The 16,881-nt window shown below is 40.7% G+C and overlaps 1 protein-coding gene across 3 annotated transcripts in view; it reads left to right on the forward strand.

Moving 5' to 3' along the window:
- The window catches only part of PALS2 (protein associated with LIN7 2, MAGUK p55 family member), a 1,432,251-nt gene that overhangs the window by 658,718 nt on the left and 756,652 nt on the right, over positions 1-16,881 (forward strand). For all 3 annotated transcript variants that reach the window (XM_044067549.1, XM_044067552.1, XM_044067550.1), the window contains one exon: positions 106-224. In XM_044067549.1, the coding sequence (XP_043923484.1) occupies positions 106-224 (119 nt within the window). The remainder of the gene's footprint in view (positions 1-105; positions 225-16,881) is intronic.

The following is a 16,881-nucleotide window of genomic DNA, read 5'->3' on the forward strand; positions in this document are numbered from 1 at the left end:
ATGTTAAAGATTTGGTTATCACTGAAATTTTAATGATAGTGTTTGTAACAGTTCATCTAAATATGTATATTATAATATAATAATGCTTTGATTTCTCCCTTGCAGCTATGCAACAGGTGCTGGAAAACCTTAATGAGCTTCCCACAACAGCAGGAGCAAAAGAAATAGACCTCATTTTTCTCAGAGGTCTGATGGAAAGTCCAGTTGTGCAATCGCTTGCTAAGGTAGTTTAGCTATGTTACAAAAGATATTTTAGTGATGCAAATGTTCTTAAGAGTGTGCTATGTTTATAGGATCTGGCCTTTGTGTCTGTTGTGCTGTGAAGACTAGGCTGAAGGAGAGAAGCATCTTGCACATTTTAAATAACAATGAGTGTTGTATTGTCTGTGCCGACATGGAAAATAACCTTTCAGAAGTCTGATTGCCACACTTTCCTGTTGCGTGATGTAGTTTAGATACCTGTTTGTATCATCAGATGAGTCACACTAATAAAGGAAACTTGTTGCTACTACAGATCAGCCTCACACACGCATTAAAGCACATTAAATGAATGTAAAACTTATAGGACAAATTGCACGCTGCTTGAGATCTGTGTAGTACTGATCAGTCCACACATCTATTCAAATGGGAAGCAAGTCACTGTCATGTCCATTTGGGCTTCTTGTAGTTTTGATGTTGGGTTTCCTTTGCATCTACTACCTTCTTCAGGAGAAAGGATGAGAGCCTTAAACCCTGCAAGCCCCTCTGAGGACCATTTCAAAAATTACTGATTTGTAGTAAATTTCATTTTTTCTTACTAGCAAGTAAAGGCAAGAGATTCCACCTAACACTGATAAGGACTGTGAATTGTGGGTTGATGGTGGGGGGTTTGTCTTTTTTATGGTGTCCTCTTGGCCAGTTGGAGGATGCCACTCACACATCATTTCAGATATTTTAATTCAAAGTATTTTTTTTTTGTCTGTGCTGGTTTGCCTTTTAGGTCAGGGATGTATATATTGGCCAAGACCTCCACTAGTGGATTTTCCTATTGAAGCAGGGTTTAGTGAATAAAAAGAGGGGCAAGATCTTTAGGACTTGCAGTATTCATTGAGTTTTAGCTCTGAACCATTGTTTCATCATGGGCCAAATGGTGTAAATATTTGGAGGTTTGTTTGGAGCCTGTGACTTATTTCAGATTATGTGACACCCTGATAGGTCTGAATGTAGAGATGGAACCAGCGAAAGAAAGAATGTAGTATTTCTTGAACTGAATTCATCATCAAAGCTTGGTGAGTACCTTCACATGGTGGACCCTGGTTTTACAAAATTTCATTGAGCCAACACAACACATACACACGTGTGTGTGTGTGTGTGTGTATATATATATATATATATATATATATATATATATATATATATATATATATATATATATATATATACACGTGTGTGTGTACATATAAATATATCTGGAAAAAGGTAGATTACAAAGTAAAGAAGGCTGTGCACAGCTCCCAGGATAAAAACACTCGCCCTTCCTTGGTGTATGCAGTAGTACCAGGACTTGTGGGGGGCCAGGGTAAAATCTTGAGAACATGGAAACATCCTTACCACAGGCCTAGGCCATGCTAAGGGTGAGAGTGTTCCCCTGCAATATAAGGAAGTAGTAGTCTACAAATCAAGAAGGAAAAAAAAAGGCTAAGATCTTCAACTCATGGACACAAGGCACAGGGTTTGATTCTAATATTAAAATGTTGGCTAGGCTTAAAATGGCCCTTCTGAACAGTTAGCCTAGTGTTCACTTATGAACCTATAAGGACTATTTTTGTGGCATAAGCTGTTAATACACAGGGCAGTAGAAACATTGGTGGGATGGGTTTGATCCTTGCCAAGGGAGACTGTGGCTTCTAAGTCCTTCCTATAGGTGGTTGGTTGGCATAATGTTTAAGGTGTTTACCTTAGAGATACAAGACACAGGGTTTCACTCTTGTATGTGGTAAATGGCTAGGCTTAAAGTGGCCCACAAGGGCAGTTAGCGTAGTACTAACCTGTGGACCTATGCAAATTGATAGGTTAAGAGGCATCAAGATAATAAAGTGGAGTATTGAGGTAAAGAAGAAAATAGGTAGTGTTACCAGATTTTTCATACAGAGGATAATGCAACAAGAGTGTGAAAGAAATTAGAGCAAAAAAATACCTTGGCACAAAAAACTGTTAAAAGTGACAGGTAATCAAGAACCTTAATTCAACAGATCAGAACAAAACATGACCTAGATAAAGAAACATTGGGCCACCTAGAAAAGAAAGTGACAGAGTATGTGAGACAAGATAAAGAACAAAAACAGAAGCTACGGAAGATTATGAATAACAGAAACATGGACCGGGGAAAGAAAAAGATCTAGTTTGGTGTGATATTTATGCAGTGAAAAAAGCCGAATTTTGCAATATAAAAAATGCAGCTCAAAAACATTTGAAGAGAAATACATGCAAAGACATCTAGATGTAGTAAGTTTCACAATAAAGAGTAAGATCACAGAGGTGGAATGTAATTGAAAAAGAAGTTTATTGAGGTGGCCATTAAACAAATAGAAACTGAAACGACAGACCAATGACAAAGTGAAAGATTGTGTGGAAAACTGGCACAAGCAATATCGCAGCATGTTGGGCAATTGAGTCCCCAGACAGAGGATCAGCAGATGGGGCAGGATGCATCTAAAGAAGAATTGCCACGTCCAGTTAGATTTGTACAGCAATGGAAATAACACGAAATAAAGCACAAAGAAGATACTTTTGGTCTAGAAGAGAATGATCTAAGGTAGATCTCCTTGATTGAATAGAGATGGACAGACATATTAAAATAAATCAGGGAAATATCTTACAGAAACTGAATAAAACTCAAAATGTTAGAAGACTGATAAAACCGATGAACATAGTATCTGTGACTATTAGTAGAAAGATATGTGATATAAATAAAATACTGTGCGCCTAAACTAGTAACAGTGTTACTTCAAAAACACAGATGAACAAAGCAAAGGAAGGGAACGAGTAGAGTATCAAACAGAGAAAACTTTAATGCAGCGAAGACAGCATCACTGTTAAAAGAATACAGAAAATAGAGTAGATCATCAACAATTCTTAGAAAAATAGATGTGGTTAAAATCATTGCACTATTAAAACAGGAATCATCATACACTATTTTCAATAATAAACTAAAATTATCAGTAAAGGTAGAAGAGCTCATACCTCTCAAGTGTACCTCATTACAAGGAACGTACCTCATTTGGGGTCTTAAAAAGTTCATGTTCCTCAAAGTTCCACATTGAAAGGATCTGGCACACATTCTGTGTTAGGAATTTTTTTTAAGTAATATTCATGGAAAATAGAAATAAATCATATTAATTCATTAAAATATCTTTTTTTCTAAGTAAGACCAGCATATTTTAGCCATCCTGTGACCTCCTAGTTAAAGCGGTCAGTAAGCCATTAGTATGTGTTCCACATTTTGGCCATTTGTTCCACATTATGAAGGCTGGTGTTCTTCATTTTGTTATGGCATAACATATGAAGTATGGGATTAGTTTTCTGTTCATTGTATATTCCCTTCTTACTTTTAAGGAGCTTGGTTATCTGCGTCTAGCCTGTGGATCTTGACTTACTGCCCTTGCTGCATCAGCGTGTTCTTTGGGAGTTGCACTAATTTGTCAGAATATGCTGGAGGAGTGTTATTTAAATAATGTGTTGCCCGCTGTGCCATTCTAAAACCCATGACATCCTTGGTAGACTCTTTAAACAGCCCTATTTGTTCTGTAAACTGTGTAAATGTCGGACTTGCTTAGTGGTAAGAACTTGTCCACTTCCTTGCCCCTCCTTTCCCAAGTAAATATTTGCAACATTCATACTTGTTTTACTGAGTGAGCATGAACTACTTTGATAGAACTAATAAGTTGATTGAAGTTGTTCAGATAATTTGGTTAAAACATAAAGTTCTGGTAGTCTTTTTTTTTTTGTGGAATGCTTTAGAATATTTAATTAGACATAATAGAGGGTATACTATGATGAGATAATAGCACACTTCAGGAGGAATGGAATGCAGTATATAAGTAATGCATCCAACAAGGGCTGATGTTCTTCATCTCACATTGCTGCAGTCCTTACACTTGGGTAGTCCGCTGTCCTCGGTCGGCCCGAATATCAAAGTATTAGGCTGACGTCGGTCAAGGCGCTTAAGACTGACATCAGAACGTCAGGGTACAAATGCGCATGACCGACGTCATATCCTCAGTCTTTTTTGCCGCATGGTCCGATGCAGAAGCAGCGTTGCAAGTGCCGTTCGGCGTTCTGAAATTTTTCGAATTCGGAGTTTCAGACCGAGTCAAAGTTGGCTAAGTACCCCGTTGGGGAATATTTTAGTTTTTTCTTGCCTCAGTGGTTTACCGGATGTCAGAAAAAGTGAATAACTGTATTTCTTGTGGGAAACAGATACCGCATAGAGATTATCATACTTTGTGTATTCCTTGTTTGGGGCCTGAGCACGACGTTGTTGGTGTCGCTTTTGTGCTAGGTTCAATAAGCGCACTATTAAGCGAAGGTTAGATTGTGCCAGGTTGGTCTTCCAGAAGTGGTGCAATTATAATATGCCGTCGGATGCTCCGACGCCCGCTTCTTCGAAGAAGCGCAAAGACAAAGCAGCTAAACCCAGGCAAGAAGAGTCGTCCGTACCGGACGCCGGTTCTTTAGAGGTGTCAGTGGAACCGGTGGTTCCGCTGGAGGCTTCTCTGGAGTCCCAGGGGGAGACTTTGATATTGCAGGATGTGGCCTCTCAGGAGGCAAGTCAGGCTGAAGGGGCTTCTCAGGTTACTGTACTCCCCTCCCTTCCTAGGAGGCCCTCTCCTTCTGTTTCCAAGGCTTCTCCCAGAGGCAGGCCAGGTTTAGCTTCTGTTGGTGTCACTCCTAGTTCATCAGGCTCTGTGCCCAAGAAGCACATGCTTAAAATGGCAGAAGATTTAATTACTTTGATTAGAGGTTCTTTGCCCCCTCCTGATAAGAGGCCTAGGGTGGAACCAGTGATGGGGAGTTTTGAGCAGGCTTCGGATGTTTCAGAGTCTTCGGCTGAAGACTTGCAGGAGTATTCTCCTTATTCTGATTCTGATGTGGATGATTCTACTCCTTCTGCTTCTCCTCCAGAGGATTTTTCCTTTTCAGAGACTCTTCACTCCATGAGGGAACATTTTAAGTGGGAAGGTCAGGACTTCTCTGATTCCAGGAAAAGGCTTAGGGAATTTTTGCTTTTACCCCAGCATAGGCCTTTGGCTATACCACCTGTTCTGGACGTTGTGGAAGATGTGTTTGCAGAGGCTTCACTTAATCCTGATTCTTTGCCTCCTGCTCCTGTTAAACCGGACAGGTATTACAGGGTGCCTGAAGCTCATAAATATCTTTATAAGAGTCCTAGGGCGGACCCAGAAACTGTTAGTCAGGGACCTAAGGTCGTCAAGGCCTCTGTTGTAAATAATCCGGTTCCTCCAGATAAAGAGGCCAGAGCTTTGGATAGATGGGGAAAGAAAGTCTATACTTCTTCCACCTTAGCTATGCGGGCTTTGAATTGCCAGTTTCACATGTTGAAATATCAAAACTATCTTCTTTCTCAATTGAAGTCTAAGGTAGATGCTCTGGCGGAAGGCATTGAGTGTAAAGAATTACAAGATTTGGTACATGTTTCTGAACAGGTGGGTAAGCATTCTTTACAATGTGGTTTTGATGCTGTACAGGCCTCAGCTAGGGTGGCTGCCACTGGGTCAGTTCTTCGCAGGCACGCCTGGCTGAGGGATCAGACTTTATCTGACCATGTTAAGACACGGATTTTAGATGCTCCTTTACAGTCTGATGTGTTGTTTGGTTCACCTGTGGAGGCAGTCTTAAAGAAAATGGAAGACAAGGCTAAGTCTATGCAGGCTGTTAAAGATTTTTTGCAAGTTCAGCCTCCGAAGTTTAGTAGGAATTGGCCTACTAAGGGGTGGACGTACCCTTCTTATGATTCACAGTCTAGGGGAAGATCTAGACGTGGTAGGGGCAGAGCTCAGGGCTCTTTCAGACCTAGAACAGGGAGTTCACCTGCACAGTCTTCGGGTGAGGGCAGGGGCCAGTCCTTTCGTAAACAGGCCCAATGACCTACCTTTTCAGCTGCCAGAGCCTTCTTGTCTGGCAGCGCCTTTGGGAGGAAGGTTGACACTCTTCAAAGAAAATTGGAGTTTAATTACCCAGGACAGATGGGTATTGGATATCATACACCAGGGTTACAAGTTTTATTTCCATACCTTGCCTCCTTTCAAAGGCATGCCAGACGTTCCTCCTCAGCAAAGAATAGAGGCTCACAAACAAATTTCTCTGCTGCTTCAAATAGGGGCCATACAGCCGGTCCCTCTGCCAGAAGTGGGCCTAGGATTTTATTCTCGCCTGTTCCTAGTACCAAAGAAGGGGAACACGTGGAGACCAATTTTGGATTTATCTATCCTCAACACTTATCTGGACGTTCCCAAGTTCAAAATGTTGACGTTACAACAGCTTTTACCTCTGCTGGGCAAAGATCACTGGATGGTGACTCTGGATCTCAAGGAGGCTTACCTTCATGTTCCTATCAGGCTAAGTTGCAGGAAGTATCTGCGTTTTCGAGCTGGGACTTCTCATTATCAGTTCTCTGCATTGCCCTTTGGCTTATCTACTGCACCCAGAGTGTTCACAAAGGTTCTGGCTCCAGTGATAGCTTTCTTCAGGCTAAAAGGAATACAGATCTATCCTTATTTGGACGATTGCCTGATTCTGGCCCAAGGAAAGGACGAACTTCTTCATCATTTGCAATATGTGATAGCAGTGCTAAGATGCCTGGGGTATTCTGTGAACGAAATAAAGTCCAGTCTAGTACCCTCTCAGGACATGTGCTTTCTGGGTGTGAGACTGAATACAGCATCCCAGATGGCCTTTTGACCCCGGACAAACAAAAGAATCTTTCCCTTTACTTCCATCAATTGTCTCATCAGTCCAGGCTGACTGCAAGGACAGTCCTTCAAGCCTTGGGGTTCATGGCATCTTGTATTCTGGTGCTTCCCAATGCCAAACTGCATATGAGGAAGCTACAATGGTATCTCAAAATGTATGGACACAGCACTGCCAAGATATGGACACTGTCATTCAGATAATACCTTGCATTCAAAAGGAATTTTTGTGGTGGGCTCAGGAATGTCACCTAAACAAGGGACTCTCTGTGACCCGGCCAGAGGCGAGTCAGATTCTAACGACAGATGCCTCAGACAAAGCTTGGGGAGCTCATCTAAATGGAAAGTGGATACAAGACACGTGGCCTGCCAGACTACAACATCTACATATCAACTTGAAGGAGATGTTAGCAGTCCAATTTGCATTAATAGCTTTCAAGGATTTACTTCTTCCAGGGCAGGTGTTGGTTCTAACAGACAACACAACTGTCATGTGGTACATCAACAAGCAAGCGGGAACACATTCTTATCCTCTATGCAGACAAGCAATGATTTTGTGGGAGACTGCGCTCAGTTTACAGGTAAATCTTCAGGCAAGGTTTCTGCCGGAGCACAGAACTCCTTAGCAGATGTGTTGAGCAGACAATTATGGATCCCCATGAGTGGAAATTGGATCCTCATGTATTTCAGAAATTGACAGTGTTATGGGGAACTCCAGACATAGATCTGTTCGCTTCTCCACTAAACTACCAGCTGCCAAAGTTTTGCACAAAAAGGTTTCATCCCACAGCTTGGAAAGTGGATGCTCTTTCATTCAATTGGAGCAATCTTCATGTGTATGCCTTTCCACCTCTGCCTCTCCTCCCAAAGGTACTTCTAAAGGTCAGACAGGACAAGCCAAAGATGATTTTAATAGCTCCAGATTGGCCTCGACAGCACTGGTACCCATTGCTGAGAAGTCTGGTACGGGAGCCTCCTTGGCCTTTGCCTTCGATTCCACACCTGCTGTCTCAGGAGAACAGTCATTTACTCAATGTCAAGCTTCACTCTCTTCACCTAACAGCCTGGCATATTCTGTTTTAAACCCTGGAGGGTCTCAGCTTCCACAGCAAGTTTTGAATGTTATTTTGGAGGCCAGGAGGCCTAGTACAAGGAAAGTGTACGCAGATAAATGGAAGAGATTTTTGTTTTGGAGTGCAGCAAAGGAATTTGATGTTTCTAAGCCTAATTTAAGTGTGGCTCTTCAATATCTTGCTGAGTTACTGGACAAAGGTTTGTCCTTCTCTTCTATTAAGGTTCATGCTGCAGCAATTTCTGCTCACTATGACTGTGACCCACCATTGTTTTCTCATCCTTTGTTTAAGCAATTCCTTAGAGGGGCAAAGAATATAAGACCCCCACGTAGAGCTCCTACTCCTGCTTGGGATCTCAATTTTGTGTTGGAGAAACTCACTCTACAACCTTTTGAGCCTGCAGCTACTGCTGAGTTGAAATATTTATCATGGAAGACTGCTTTTTTGTTGGCCATTGCCTCTGCAAGAAGGGTTTCTGAATTACAGGCCCTTATGGCGGTTGAGCCTTTCTTAATTTTCCACAAGGATAGGGTATCTTTACGTACTAATCCTTCCTTTATGCCTCAAGTGGTTTCTAGTGTGGCTTTAAACCAAACTATTCATTTGCCTACTTTTTATGCAAACCCCCAAAATAAAGGGGAAAAGATTTTGCACACTTTGGATATACACAGGCAGTTGCGATATTATTTGAGCAGAACTAAAGGGTTCAGGCAGTCTCAGCAGTTATTTGTTTCATTTGCTTTGGGTTCTCAGGGCAAGCCTGTGTCAAAACAAACTATTTCTAAGTGGATTGGGTTTTGTATTGCTTTCTGTTATTCCCATCATGGTAAGGAGATTCCAGCTGGGATTAGGCCTCATTCCACTAGGGCTACTGCCACTTCTCCAGCTTTCTTGAGGGGGGTGGCAACTAAAGATATTTTGGAGGCAGCTACTTGGAGTTCAGTACATACTTTCTCTAAGCATTACCACCTTCCACTTTACTCTAAATCTAGGGCTGGTTTTGCCACTGCAATTTTACAGGGCATTTTGGCAGCTCCTACTGCTTTATAGTTTTGCCATCCTCCCTTACCTCTGCTTTGGGATTCTACCCAAGTGTAAGGACTGCAGCAATGTGAGATGAAGAACATAGTACAGTTTTGTACCTACCATAAATGTAGATGTTCGAAGATGCACATTGCTGCAGTCCAATTTACCCTCCCTCCTTCCCCTCTGTGGTTAGAGGCGGTTGTGTGGGTTGGATTGTAAATATTGTGTATTTTGTATATATTGTACATATGATTAGTGCAAGGGTGGTTGGTTGTTCTTTGCTGTCTTTTGGTTTTGACCTTTCTTTTTAGGGTCTTCTGACATCTGGGGCAAGAAAAGACTGAGGATATGACGTCGGTCATGCGCATTTGTACCCTGACGTTCTGATGTCAGTCTTAAGCGCCTTGACCGACGTCAGCCTAATACTTTGATATTCGGGCCGACCGAGGACAGCGGACTACCCAAGTGTAAGGACTGCAGCAATGTGGATCTTCGAACATCTACATTTATGGTAGGTACAAAACTGTACTTTTTTGATGGTAATTTTGTGTGTCCACCATTCAACCACATCAGAATGTTAAGTTTTGTTTTAGATTTGCTAGATAACTACTCTTTATGCTGTGGTAATTGTCTTACTAAGCAAGTTGCAAAGTAAATATTTTTTGGAGTGACAATGCATCATCTCTGTTTACTTTATATTATTTTACAAGATGTACTGTTTGATTAAATAAGCAATGAACTCAAAATATATTTAGGGAAGTTTTCAAGTTACTTGTCAGTTAAAAAATACTTAAATGGCTGTGAATGTCAGCAAAAGTGTTATTTCTGTTCTGTCTTTGCTTGTAGCCCACATCATGGCTGAAAAAATATCTTCAGACCAGTCTATTCCCCAGATTCTCATGTAAATAAACTAGTAAATCACATTATGAAATAGGCTGTGTTTAATAAATCTTCTACATATTTAAAGGCATTCATTTCATCAAGGCTGCTGCAGTCAAAATAATAATCTGCTGCCTGTGATGTGCCAGCTGTGGTGTTGCTATGAGCTATTTTCAGTATAATACCTGTAGTTCCACTCTAACCCTTTTTTGGCAAGGAACTTAGTTCAGCCCCCTTTGTTTCATGGACATTTATCATGTGACTTTTCCAGCCTATTAGAAAAGCAGCATTGAATCCCTGGGTGTTGCTAGGAGCATTTAAGGATATGTTTTCTTAACCTGGTTATACTCGTAGCTAGGAGCTGAGCAGAGATGTTGGTGTGACTTGAGCTACATGCTTGTGATGCTGCTGATAATTACTACTACTACCAAGTAATACATAATACTAAATTTATTCTTGTAAAGTTCAGTATGACTAAAGTGTGGCATCAAACTAAGAAAACAGTTTGAATGTGTAAGAGTGCACTCGAGTAATTACAACCTTTAAAACAGAAAAAGACTAGGCCCATGCACATTGTGTGCACTATCAGACTTTCAGTGCCTAAACGAAAAAGTATTACAAAAGGGTTCAGTTTAAAATCTAAAGTAGCATTTAATGTGGAGCCATCAAAAACGATTAATGTATACATGTACTACCTAAAGTATGTCCTTCATAACACTGTAAGTTAGCGCTAAAAGAAGTAAACAGTTTGATATTTGTTTTTAAACAGTATAAGCAAGTAATGTTAGCATTAATCAGTCCCATATCTATCTTTAATATTCTTTTAAAAAGTGGCACAGTTTTCTGTGGTCTAGTATGCCTATAATGGAGCAATAATAATTAAGCCCATGTTTTCTAAGAGTTCAGTTTCAGCTGCCACTGTAGTTCACATTTTTTCTAAAAGGTTTGGAACTGGAAGGAGATATCCCTAAAGGTCCATATGGTCAGTAATTTGAAATTTAAAGCCAGTGTGTCTTTCATGAAGCTGGCTTATTCTTGCACTTAGCCCTATTGCAGCTCACCCTGTAAACCACCTGCATTGAGCTATAGTCACCTCCTGCATTGGTTTTAATAATTGTCTTTAATTAAGAGCAGAAAAACATGTCTCCCTCCTGTGTGTGCTAACAAAAGACACAGTTGGCTCCACACTTATTGATCCTCTGGTCTGGGCCTACCCTTCATCCCAACTCCTGATGTTTCTGGCTTTCCTATACACACAGGAAGAAGCTTGTCCAAGGATGTCCATTAAATATGAGCTTTCAGTAATTATGACCCAGTTTTCTCTAATAGCATTAACGATGCTGTGATAGTCAACAGTAAAAGTCAAGCTGCAACTGTCCTTAGATTTGTTGTCCATAGATTTCTTTTCTTTAATGCTGTCCTTTGAGGCCTTTTAAGTGCTGGTGCATTTGTACTTTTTAGTTCAGTTATAGGTTCCAAAATGACTTCTTAGCAGTTCCCCATGGCCTTAGTGCTTTTTTTTTTTTTTTAATAACTATTATCACTGTATTTCCACATTAGCAATTGTGTTTGTTTTTCATCCTATGTAGGTTTTCACTTGTAGATTTATACACATGTTCATTCATATTATGATTTTTTTGACAGGCATACCTGATGAAGTATTTATTTGCTACGAAAGTGATCTTTGTTAAAAGTGGTTTGGTTTATATTTATCAATATTTATTCTGGTAGATGTCTAGTGGTAGATCTTTTTGTTACTTGATTAGTAATTGTTTTTAGTTGTTGTTCTTTTTTGGCTGCTCCCGTTATGGGTCGCCACAGCAGATCAACTGTTTCCATTTCTTCCTGTCCTCTGCATCTTGCTCTGTCACACCAACCACCTGCATGTCCTCTCTCACCACATCCATAAACCTTATCTTAGGCCTTCCTCTTTTCCTGTTACCTGGCAGCTTCATCCCTAGAATCTTTTTCCCAATATACTCTGCGTCCCTCCTCAGCACATGACCAAACCAACGTAATCTTGCCTCTCTGGCTTTGTCTCCAAACCTTCCAACCTGGGCTGACCCTCTAATATACTTATTCCTAATCCTGTCCATCCTTGTCACACCCACTGCAAATCTAAACATCTTCAACTCTGCCACGTCAAGCTCTTTAGGTTTCTTAATAAAGTTAGCCCATACAAAGTGTTAATAAGCTCGTGTCATATTTTAATTTAGCTTTTAGTTTCTGTTTTTAGGTAGCACAGTCTCTGATTACACCATGCTGGTGAGGGGGAAGGGAGACTTTGCTAAAGGAATGATTTTAAGGTTTTTATTGATCCTAACTGAACAACCGTCTGTAACTACTCCCCTGCTCCAAACACCTTGCTTATATATAAGGAATGGTTTTGATGCTCTTCATTATACTCAACTAGGATTGCTTGATTGTGTGTTTTAATAAAGAATATTCCATTTTTAATTCAACTGTGGGCTACCTACTATTTCTATTTGATTATTTTATAACACATATTTTACAATTCAATTTTTATTAAGTGAGCTAAGTGCAAAACATAATTCAGGAAGTGAGCATCACACCCTCCACATTGCAAAGTTTCAAATTTAAATTGAAGTATCACTGCAAGTTTGCACACATTGTATTGCAATAACTCTTCAGATAGAAGTACTGATTCAGTAAACTGCATATTAAATTACCTGTAGCAGTTTTTTTGCACAGTATAAATGGAAGTGGATACAGCACAGTGACAGACAAAGCCCAGTAAATATTGGGGCCTCTCTAGTGTAATCTGTAAATGTGATGTATTACTCCAGGATGCGCTTAATAAATATGCAGTGTGGTACATAACATTCCAGACAACAGGCAGCATGCTTCCATTTCAGTTATTTGTCTTCAGGTGGTGCACCTTAATCTGCTTACATGCTGGAAACACTGCAGGCTTCTAATTATGAGCATCTGAATACCTAATCAGTAGGAGTACAGCATTGTTGAAACTCGAGAGTAATGTGGGAGACTATGCATGCTAATTTCCCATGCCCAGAATCTGCACCATTTAGTTTTTTCTAGTGCTTTTCATTGGAAATTGTGAGCTCTAAGGAAAGTGTTAAACTGGCAGAATAGTGTGTGTGGTAGTCGGGCATACATTTTGTAAATCGAATGCTGTTTGAACACACAGTTCATGCTCTGTATACTGTAGTTACTAATAATTCTGCACACTTTTTAGCTTTTGAACCAGGTTTATGGAGCAGTGCAGAGGAACATACAGAAAAGTGCATGAAGTCAGGATTTTTTTGTTTAAATATAAGCTAACCCATCCTTGGCAGTGTGGACTTTCTGCCTAATAGTGAACTCTAATGAGACATGAGCACTTCTGTTATACAAACATAACTTGAGGTGGGAAATCCTCTGAAGATCTTGTGCAAAGGAGGGTATATGCTTGGTAGCACTTGCACATGTTCTGGCAGTTAGTGCAGAGGATTAAAGTTGTAGTGTGGGGTATGATTCCTTCTGCTTCCTGTTTCTGATCACTTCTTCAACATGTCCTTACCTCAAGGAACATTTAGTGTTTTGTCTGGAGTGTAAAAATATTAATGCAAGCATTTCCATATAAAGATTCTAAGTTTCTTAGACTTACTGTCCAGTCTTAGGGCTATGCATATCTTTACCTGTCTTATCCATTATCATTTTCTCTGACTTCCCCTGCCATCTTTGGATTGTCCTCCATTTCTTGACCCACCTATTTCTAATTGGTGAATGTTTTACTCATCAGTGCCTTACTATTGTTTCTTTCTGATCTTGATTCTGCTGTACCAGCTCTGGCCTCTGTGCACCTTTTCGCTAGTACTGCTTCTTGCTTCCTCCTTGTTTAGAATGGATCCTTGTATGCCAATACCTTTCATCTTTCTATAGGAGTCTCCTCACAGAATTCTTCCCAGCTTAGTCTCCTATACTCTGAGCGCATTTCCTCCCAACAGTAAATCAATCTCTCTCTCTCTCTTCTGCGTCACTTTTTCTGTTACATCTATTGCAAAGGGATGTTTAACCACACCAATTAGCCAGACTTTATACCTCCACATTTGATACTCTCTAGTTCTGAGTACTTCTGTCTTTGAGTTATTTAAAGTAGCCTGATTTAACTATCTTGTTTCGACTGTGTTCTGCTATGTATTTCCGCTGTATTTTGTCTGAAGAATTTGTGCTTCTGTGCTTATACAGCTGTTTATGTTCTAGTTTTGCTGCTTGATTCTTATATTGTTATATTGTATTCTGCTTATTTGCCTGCTTAAAGTTGCATTCCAGTGCCTTTGTTACATTGCTGTTTTTCCCATTTTTGTGTTTGTCCCAACACCCAATGATACATTGCCTCCATATGTTTAGCATGTTTGCATGGCTCTTTGGTCATGCTCACAGAAAGCAGCAGTGCTTGGTGTTCCTCACCTGTGTACTCTGTGTTTTTGCTGCATCTAGTCCTGTCCATACGGTGTTAAGTACTTTTGTTTGAAAGTCTGCACTTTTCTAAGTTAAGTGTACTGCTGCTGTTCTTTTGAATTGTTTATTGCATTTATCTGCATTTTAAGATGGCAAAGTGCATTAGGCACTAAAGCAGTCTTCCTAAACCCCATAGGATCTCCCAGACACTCAACCCACATCAGTTATTATCAGCAAACCCAAAATCAGTCTACCAAAACAGCACCCAACACCACACATGCATTCACACTCCATTTAGCTTCAGCTACAAAGCCCATAAGGCAAGGCAACAAACTACGCTGTACTACTCATAGGAGACTCCATATTGAGACATATGGATATCCCCTTACCAGGCTGAATGAGGAAAAAGTCACTGCCATTCACCTATCAAGGGTTAGGAACCGCCAAGTCACTCGTGCACTGAGGCCACTGAACCACAAGTACTAATGTGACTGTCATAGTCTATGTGGGTGTAAATGACTTGAGACAAGTCTTCCTGGACTGTATGACATTGTAGAGCTATTGGACTGTGTGTCCCAGGCTGATATGAGCCCAGCAATGAACAGCATAGTACTCTCTCCAAGGATGATACCTCTGTATGGACAGAAGATAATTGATTTTAATAGTTAGATTAGCTTCTGGTGTTATTCAAAGGGGGTACAAGATTTGTCAGCATGGGGCAATATGGTCAACAGACCATGATTTTGCGAAGATGGGCTGCCTCTGTTTCCAATAGGCTTTTGAATATTGGCTAAAACTCTGTCCTCCCCTCACTATCTTCTTTAAGCAATGCCAAACTAATAATAAACCTTCCAACTTGGCAAAATCATCACAAGGGAATTTAAAAATGTTACAGCTCAAAGCCAGGAGCTTAAACAAGAAACTCCACACCCTTCAAGCTCTTCTCACCTTGGAGAATGCAGATGTCTGTACAGTTACAGACACATGGTAAAGCCACAGAGAGCACCCTGGCAGTGCATGGTGCCTTCCACCTATAGACCAGGCACTGCAGAGTCTAACTTACCTCTAGGTTAGTCAAAAAAGATGATGTGCTTGTGCTTCTCAATGTCCAAATTACCATAGGTAGAGTACCATATATATCTGTGCAAGCTGTAGATCAGCCCCCTATGACCTACAAACCCACAGATCATACTTAGACCTACTGGTGATACTTACCATTCATCCCAGTACCATATTCATGGCGGGGGCATTAACTATAAAATCCAAACATAAACAGGTTGTACAACAGAAGAAAAAAAAATCATAGCTAAAATTAGGAGATGCAATACCCAATAGGATAAAAATTCTGTCGTCAGGCTAAACAAAGAACTACTTCAGCTCCAGTTTTAAGTAGTTACTGTTTAATTTCTCATTTCCTTTCTCCCACCTTTTTATTACCCTTTCTTTTTTCTTGTATTTCAACCACTTCCTTTAAAAGAGCACATGTTCTTCGTGTTTCACTGTTGCAGTCATCACCTGTGGATTATCCCTGCTGTGGTAGCCCTCGGCCAGCCGAATAGCAGAGTCAATGTTTTTGTGCACTGGCTGCTGTCGCCTGTTGTCTGACGTCAGGTTGTCAGTACTATAAAGCAAGGCAGCCGACGTCATTACATCAGTCTTTCTTGCTGTGGAGCCTGTAGCAGAAGTAGTTTGCACGAGTGCCGGTCAGTCGCTACCAGAAGTAGAACTTCAGTTGAAAATGTCTAAAGCTAAGTACCCCATTGGGGGACCCTTTTTTCTTGCTCTAACCGATGCCCAAAAAAGTTAACAATTGTCTCACCTGTGGAAAGCAGATCCCACACCGAGACTTTCATTCCTACTGCATCACTTGTTATAGGCCAGGACCACGACATCCCTCGTTGCCGGTTCTGTGCCCTCTTTAATGAGAGAACCATTTGCCGTAGAGCTCTTTTTGTAGACAATTATTTTCGTATTCCATCTTCAAATTCCGATATGGCATCCATCAGCCAACAATCAGATGATATTCTGAAATAACATAAAGATAGTGACAGGCCACACAAGGCTAAGCTTTCCGACAACACTACCGCTAAGCAAGTCGTCAGTTCTCCGGAATTCAGTGAGGTGCTTTTGCAGCTCCTGATGCCCAACTCGTTTTCTGTGCAGGCCTCTGCCGAGACCCTTTTGGAGTCTGGTATGCCGCAAAAATCCACTTAGTTTTACGAGCCTTTGGCTGTCTGTGCCTCGGTTGGGTCCGGAGCCGTGACACAGGCACCAGCTTTCTAGGAGACAGTTCGCACTACCGATTCTAGATAAAAACCGATGCTAGCAGGGCAGCAGTGATAGGATCTGGTATTAGAAGGCATGCATGGCTGAAGGAACAACCTCTCACTGATCATGTCAAGTCTAAACGTATTGATGCACCCCTAAATAAGGAACACCTGTTTGTGGAAAAAGCAGAAGAGATGCTTAAAAAGATGGAAGACGAAGCAAAATCTATGCAAACAGTAAAAGAT

The sequence above is a fragment of the Protopterus annectens genome, chromosome 3.part1 (assembly GCF_019279795.1).
Source record: "Protopterus annectens isolate FY-2018-M chromosome 3.part1, PAN1.0, whole genome shotgun sequence".
In the NCBI taxonomy this organism is placed as follows: domain Eukaryota; kingdom Metazoa; phylum Chordata; order Ceratodontiformes; family Protopteridae; genus Protopterus; species Protopterus annectens.